Here is a 7,500-nt window from a genome sequence, read left to right on the forward strand (position 1 = left end):
CCCAATTTCTTGGGGAATTGGTAGCTTTGGCGACACTGAGGACCCAGGGTCCAGGAAAATTGAGACTGGTGGATTGGGATGTTGTTGAGGTTTTTTTTTGGGGGGGGGAGGGAATTGACAGGAACTGGAGACCAGTGATGGTTCACTTTGGGGTGGGGCGGCTGCGGGCAGGCGAAGAGGGGGCGCAGAGGGCTGGCTGCGGGCTCCAGCCAAGTTTGCTAATATTTCTTCGCTGCAGATGTCCTGAAGCCCCGGAAGGGTCCCCTGGGGACCCAGACCCTATTAGAACAAATGTGCTCTGCTTTTGTAAAGAGGCGCGTTGGCGGCGCCTGTCCTATTACAGGCGACACATGATCAATAGGCTGATAACGCAGCAACATCAATATAAGCGACAGAACAATGAGGGATATCATTGGGCATCTATCTTAATATAGCCGGCTACAAGCGCGCTGACAAAGAGTGTACCTCATGAAAATTCCGCCCCACGATCCCCCATCTCCGCTCCAATATGCGCACGCACTCCCCCAGCTGCCGGCGCTATTATTCTCCAATTTCAATTTGACACCCCAGCCTTTCATGCTAATTCTATTATTGTAGGAAGTTTATGTGATTTCATATCACTAGAAATCGGTAATGTATAATAACCCTTTGGGCAAGAAACCCAGTCCCCGCAGCAGCCACCGGAAAATAATTACTTTCATATCAAAACTCTGCAGGAGCTCAGCGGCCCGGCCCTCGCAGCCCCCGGCTCCATCACCCCGCGCCGCGCGCGCCCCGGCGGGTGCCAGCGCGAGGGGGGGGGGGAAATGTGAGTGCGCGCGCACGCACCGGTGTGGGAGGGGGACCGCGGGGGAGGCTCGCAAAGGGGGAGCTGCGGATGCATAAATTTGTTCAATCAGAAAACACAAACACACGCACACAAAAGGAAGCATTAAGGGAGGACCTAGGGGAGGCGTGGAGCCTCCTTCCTGCCCCGGCGGCCCTGAGAGGGCTAGGAGGGAGGACGGCCAGGTTTGGGAGGGGGGAGGGCATCCAGAAATTTAAAAATGATAGATCCGAGGGTTTGCATTTGACCAGCTTTATTTATCAAAAATGGTACATATATAAATATTCTTAGACATTTTTGCATTTTACAAGGCTGAGGATTCTCGTTGTGGGGGGTGTGTGTGTGTGTGTCGTGGGTTCTTGGGGTTTCATCCCAAGACCTGCGACTGCTGTCTAGGTCCCAATCGATACAGCGTTTTTGCTTTGCCTCAAAAAAATAATAATAACAGGAAGGAAACAAAAGCAGGGGTGAAAAGCAGTGTTTCTAAGAGCCGATCACCTGATTCGTTGGGAGCCAGAGCGAGCGGGCACGCGGCTGGCCTTAAGCGCCTCAGTCCATGTCCACCTCTTCAACCTCCGGCGGGCTCGGTCCGGCCGCAGCGCCCGGCTCCGTGGCGCCGCAGGTGGCCGGCTCGCTTACGGGGCTGGGAGCCCGAGGGCCCGGCCCAGGTGACGGCGCCAGCGGCGGGGCCGGCGGGGCCGCGGGGCAGGTGGTCCCCGCGTCCACGCAGTCCCCGGCAGCGCTCTCGGCGGTCACTGCGGCGGCGGCGGCTAGGTCCCTAAAAGGCGCGGGAGCCGAGGTCCCCGGGGAGGCCATGGCCTCCGGGCTGCAGCGCCCGAAGGCCGAGTCTGCAACACCACTAGCCCCGGGAAAGGCTCCGAAGCTGGCCTGCGCTGGGGGTGCGGGCGGCGGGGCGGCGGGCGCGGGAGGCGCGTCCTTGGGCACCAATTCTTGGCCTGCGCCGCCCTTGAGCGCGGCCTGTGGCACCAGGAACCCGAGCGGCTGAGTGATGGGGTAGAGCAAGAAGTGGCCCTTGCCGATCAGGGTCCGAGGGGCGCAGGGCAGCCCCGGAGCAAAGTCCAACCCCGCGGCCGCCGCGTTTGCTGGAGCGGCTTTCCGGCGCGGGGGCGAGTCAGAGAGCAGGCTCTCCACGCTGAACGGGCTAGCCTTGGGCAGGACGGCGGTCGCCGCTGCTCCGGGCCCGAACGAGGCCGCGTCCTTGTCCGCTGGGCGGCCTAACCGCGCCTGTGGGCCGGTGCCGCTTCTTTGGCTCGGGAAGAAGGCTGGATCGCAGGTGCCCGGTGCGGGCGGCTCGCCCGGAGGTGCGGGCAAGGAACCCACAGCCCCAGAGCCGTGCGCACCGGGGCCCTTGACCGCCGAGGCGGGAGGCGGCGGCGGCTCCGGCGGCTCTGGGGACAGACCTCCGCCGCCGCTGTCGCTGTCGGAGCTGGGCGCGCTGTGCAGGGACAAGCCGCCTGGCGAGTGCAGGTGGCGGCTCTGGCTCTTTAACAGTTTCTTTTCATGTTTTCGCTTCTTCTTTTCCATCTTCTCCAGTTCTTTGCGTGCGATCTCCTCGGGGTCCATGGGCTCGCCGCTGCACGTGGTGGGGTGCGAGTTGTGCGCCGGCCGCCCCGGGCCCTTCTTGGTGTTCTCTTTCTTCCTCCACTTAGCTCGGCGGTTTTGGAACCAGACCTAGAGCAGCCGAACAAGGGGAAAGGAAGGCACAGTCAGACGGCGATTCTGCAGCTGGGGCTGTGAGCCTCACGCCCCTAGAGAGGCCTGCTCGACCTCGGCTTTTGGCTAGGCGAGGCGGGAGCCAAGCCACACTCCCCTGCTGGCCCTCCTCGCTGGATTCTGACACTCGCATTGCAGCTTCCGGCCAGCATCTTTTCCACCCGGAAGGAACGTAGATGGGCCTTCTGGCCAGCTTCCCACTCTGGATTCTCACCTCAGGCCCCTGGGAGTTGCCCCTTCCTCCAGCAAGACTAGTGGGGCCCACAGCCTAGGGCGTCCAGCTCCTGGTTGGGAGGCGGAGAGCAGGGCCCCTCCTTGCCCTTCCAGGCTTCTCGTGGTCCTAAGCAGCCCGCCTGGACCGACGATGAGGGTCTTGCTGAACCGCTGTACTGGGTCTGCAGCCCTTCACACCCGTCTTCGATCCCCCAAGAGGCTGTCAAAGCCCAGATTTCAGGGTCTCCCTTGAAGGGAAATCTGAAGGCTCAAAGCAGCACGGGAAAGTCCTGGGAAGACCAACTTGAATGGGTCTTCTGTAACCTCCTCTCCCAATACAGCTTTGGACCAGGGAAGCGACAGATCCTTCCCTCCCAGACCTGTCCTGGCTTGGGGTGCTCCAGTCCAACAGACAGACCAGAGTCTTCCCCCCCCCCCGCACCTCCTACGTGTTTCATGTTGTCTGGTCTAGTCCTGGGTTCCAGGGGAATAGCAGTTCTAACCTGGCTATCCTAAGACCACCACATTGGAGCCAAATCCCCAAAGCCCTGGGCGGGGCTATTCTCTTCTATAGCTCATAAGAGTTCAGATTCTTTGTTGTGGCCCTACAGACTTGGCCCAATAGCACACACCAGATCTAGGAGCAAGCCTGGTGGGTGCTTCACGGTGATTCCCCTGAAGGATAAGACTGCAATTGCTTTGATTTCTCTTTTTCAAAACTTGTGTGTGTGTGTGTGTGTGTGTGTGTGTGTGTGTACAAATTCCAGGCTTCCCTGCCAGCAAGAATTACTCGTTATTGTACGAAAAGGGGAAATGAAGGGGTCAAGACTTCACTGAAGACACCGAAGAAAGGGATGAAAGGATTTCCAAATAGAAGAGCCGAGGAGATCCAACTGAAGCACAGAACCCAAATACTATTTTAGGCAAAGCTATGTGTTCTAAACAGGCATTTCGTCAGCATCTGCCTCTATGCCAGGCAGCCATCACCACACAGACCCCAGATAAAGGAGGCTTCTGTACTCTGGGGAAACATCTTAATTATGTAGACATTATCCTGAATTTTTGTTACGCCAAATTGGTGCTGTCTTGAAAAATAAAGATATGACTGTCTGACTCCAAATAAAATCAAATAACGAGGAAGGGGGTATCCTATAACCGGGGATATTAAAATTCAAACACCCGTTTTGCCCCTCCACTTCGGGATATGTGGACCAGGTAAATGTCCACCTCCCTTTCCCCTGCTGCTTTTCTCCCTTCTGCAAAGCGGTGAATAAATAGGTTTCCAGTGGACATTTCACAGGTAGGAAGGAGGACTAGCAGGCTCGGGGCTGGGAGAGAGCCTCTCCCAGGTACTCCCAGGCCCGGGCCCACCATAACCCTTCCATCGGCCGTCTCCTCGCAGCCACGTCCCCGCAGACTCTACAATTCGCCACCTGCCCACGCGCCGCCGCTTCCCGGGTCGCACGCACGCCGCGGCGGCGGCAGATCGGGCTTCCTGGGCGCGGGCACCAGCCCTCCCAGGCCAGCGGGTTTCTCTCGCGGTACTCACCTCCAGCCCGCCGAGAGGCGCCTGAACCCCCCGCCACGACCCTCCCCACGGCCAGCGCCGCGGGGACGGGATCCCAGCTTGGAACCGGGACCCGACAGGTAGAACAAAGGGGCGCTGAGCGCGCCCGGTGCCGGGGCGGCGGCTCTAGAGGCGACCCCGCGGTCTTTACCTGAACTCGGGACTCGACCAGGTCCAGGCGGAGCGCCAGCGCCTCGCGCATGAACACGTCCGGGTAGTGGCTCTCGTTGAAAGCCTTCTCGAGCTCCTCCAGCTGCCAGCCCGTGAAGTTGGTGCGGGTGCGTCGCCGCTTGCAGCCGGGGCTCTCCTTGTCGGGGTCCCCCGAGTCTGCGGGCACACGCACAGGACGCCGCACGGCTCAGCCGAACGCCTGTCCGCGTCCCCGCCAGGCTTTGCCACCAGCGGGCCTCGCGGGGGTCCGGAGAGCCCGGGACGCACGGCCGCGCGCGCGCCCAGCTCCCCGGGCACCCGGAGCCGCGCTCCCCGCCCCGTACCCCCCGCCCTGTGTCGCCGTCCCCCGCGCCTACCTGAGAGCTTGAAGGGCTGGCTGTCGCCGCCGACCCCGCAGGCGGCGGGCAGCAGCGGCGTGGGGTTGACCACCGAGGCGGCGGCCGCGGCGCACGAGCCGCTCAGCAGCCCGTCGATGGAGAAGGGCACCGAGGCGGCGGCAGCGGCGGCGGCGGCGGCTGCCGACTGCAGCTGGTGGCCGGCCAGCTCGTACACGTGGTGGTGGCCCAGCGGGTAGGGGAAACCCACCACGCCGCCCAGCGAGCCCCCGAACTGGGCGTGCGGGTGCTCCAGGAGGCGGCCGTCCATCATCTCGCGCGGGGGGCCGGCGGGGCGCGGGGGCGCGGGCCGGGGCCGGGGCCGGGGCGTGCCAGCGGCGGGAGGCACGGGCGGCGGCGGCGGCGGCGGCGGCGACAGGGACCCGGAGCCCCACACATGCTTCGCCCGCGCTCCGCCGCTTTACTTTATCAACAGCGAGCTGCCGATAATTAGCCGCGGCCCGGGGAATTTGGGACCAATAAGAAGCGCTAATCGGCTCTGACGTCAGAGGCGTGCTGGGTGCAAGGAAACGTTTTCCATATCGATTGCTAATTATACCTGACATGCACCTCAATAAACAGTATCAGGAACTGTCACAACAAGACGTGGGGTGCGTGGGGGGAGCGGGCGGGCGGGCGGGGACGGACGGAGGGAGGGAGGGGCGCCGCCCGGGCCGGCCGGGGAGGGGGGGTTCCCCGGCGAGCCCCCCACTTCTGCCCCCGCCGCCGCTCCCGCCCCTCCGCAAATCACTAATAGATTTCCCTTTAAAACATTCACCGGCGTGTTGTGGGGATTTTTCACCAGAAATGCTGTACTCTCTGAACCTTTAAAGTGATGTTGCTCCAATTACAGAGAGACATTGAGCGGCAAATAGACTGATCCAATAATAGGAGATTCATCATCCGCTCTTTCCGAAACTGTCACATTGAATTTAAAACTACAAGGGCTTCTCCGAGCCTCCTCTCCCGGCTGCAGGCGGCCGCGAGACGAGGCAGGCGCGGGAGGAGGGCGTGAGGAGGAGGGAGGAGAGGGAGGAGGAAAGGGGGAAGAAGGAGGAGGAAGGGGAGGAGGAAGAGAGGAATGGGAGGAGGAAGGGGAGGAAGGAGAGGAGGGGAGGACAAAGGGGAGGAGAAGATGGAGAGAGGGAGAGGAGGAAGATGGGGCAGAGGAAGAGGAGAATAGGGAAGAGAAGGAAGGGAAAGAGGGGGGGAGGAAGAGATGGAAGAAGGGGGGGAATGAAGGGCTGTTTAGCACTCAAGGCGCTTGCCAGCAAATCCAAAGGACCCAGGTTCAATTCCCCAGTACCCACATAAGGCCAGATGCACAAGGTGGCGCATGCATCTGGAGTTCCTTTGCAGTGGCTAGAAACTCTGGTGTGCCCATTCTCTCTCCTTCTCTCTCTCTCTCTCTTTCTCTCTGTCATAAATAAATAAAATATGTTTAAAAAGAAAGGGGGTGGGGAAGAGGAGGGGATGGAGGGAGAGGAGAATGGAGAGGAGGGGAAAGAGAAGGAGGAGATGGGCAGAAGGGGGGAAGGGGAAGGCGATGGAGGAAAGGCGAGATGAGGAGGAGGAGGAAGGGGAGGAGGAGGAAGAAGAGGAGGGAAGGAGGAATAGGTGGAAGGAGAAGGGGAGGGGAGAGGGAGCTGTTCCAGACAAATGCAGCCTGTGTTCATAAACAGACCTACTTAATACCCTCTCTGATTGATTGACAATCCCCCAGTCAGTAAAGACTGAATGGAGGCAGTTGAGGGAAGCGCCCTAACCCCCTCTTACTCATGAGAAGCATCTCACCCCAGGACAGAAGGAGTGTGAAAGGAAGAAGGGAAAAGTAACTTTGGGATGATGAACACACACACACACACACACACACACACACACACACAATAAATAACATCTCTCTTTGACTAAGCTCTGAAGAATGGGACTGAGTTACCCAACCCATTTATTATAATTAAATTATGTTCTCAGTGAAGTGTCACTCCCTTCTCCACTGTAAAATATTGATAGACTCAAGGCTAAATCATTAAAGGTCGTATTCTTAAATAAGCAGCAAGCAAGGACTGTGGGCAGAAGGGAGAAAAATCAGGATATATACTATACTATACATACATACTTGTGAGTCCTTTAAAGAAAGAGTTTGCCACGAGGAAGAAGGCATTTTGCTGGCCTCAAATGAGTGGACCCCTGTTCTGACCCACCCCTCCCCAGCTGCGCCACAGCCCAGCCTGGCTTCTAAGGAAGAAGGGAGCCCAGGCACCCCTAAGCGTCACAGCCCCAGGGCGAAAACTCGGCTTCTGGTGTGAATGCCGCCGGCTAAGCCCAGAGCTCGTGAAGAGAAGACAGGCCTGGATGGCGTGGTTCGTGGGTGTCACTTGTCCCGGTGTGTCCACCTGGGGAGGGCTGTCCAGAGCCCCTGGGCTTCCGGAGGAGTGAAGGCTGCCCTCCCTACCGATCCTGGATCCTGCGACTGGACCCTAACAGGACGTGGGTGGCTCTCCACCCCAAGTAGCTGGCCGCGGGGAGGGGTGCTGAGCAGCTCGGACTTGGACTTGCTCTCCAGTCTGTCTCCTGGTGGGAAAGGAGGGAACAGAACCCAGGGAGTTGAGGACAAG

General features: G+C 59.8%; 1 protein-coding gene across 1 annotated transcript; it reads right to left on the minus strand.

The window, feature by feature from the left end:
• Nucleotides 1-1,062: 1,062 nt before the first annotated feature.
• Nucleotides 1,063-5,159, minus strand: Uncx (UNC homeobox). Its single transcript, XM_045144324.1, has 3 exons — nucleotides 4,868-5,159; nucleotides 4,492-4,667; nucleotides 1,063-2,518 (listed from the first exon to the last, which is right to left on the minus strand). Exons 1-3 carry the CDS (start codon nucleotides 5,157-5,159, stop codon nucleotides 1,376-1,378), a joined length of 1,611 nt encoding a protein of 536 aa, XP_045000259.1. The 3' UTR covers nucleotides 1,063-1,375.
• Nucleotides 5,160-7,500: the final 2,341 nt, after the last annotated feature.

Source organism: Jaculus jaculus, chromosome 2 (assembly GCF_020740685.1).
Source record: "Jaculus jaculus isolate mJacJac1 chromosome 2, mJacJac1.mat.Y.cur, whole genome shotgun sequence".
Taxonomy (NCBI): Eukaryota; Metazoa; Chordata; class Mammalia; order Rodentia; family Dipodidae; genus Jaculus; species Jaculus jaculus.

Coding starts and splice junctions, on each gene's coding strand:
- Uncx (XM_045144324.1), bottom strand. CDS start 5,159: ATGATGGACGGCCGCCTCCTGGAGCACCCGCACGCCCAGTTCGGGGGC. Junction 4,668..4,867: donor CCAGCCCTTCAAGCTCTCAG/GTAGGCGCGGGG, acceptor GTGTGCCCGCAG/ACTCGGGGGACCCCGACAAG. Junction 2,519..4,491: donor TGGTCGAGTCCCGAGTTCAG/GTAAAGACCGCG, acceptor CGGCTGCTCTAG/GTCTGGTTCCAAAACCGCCG.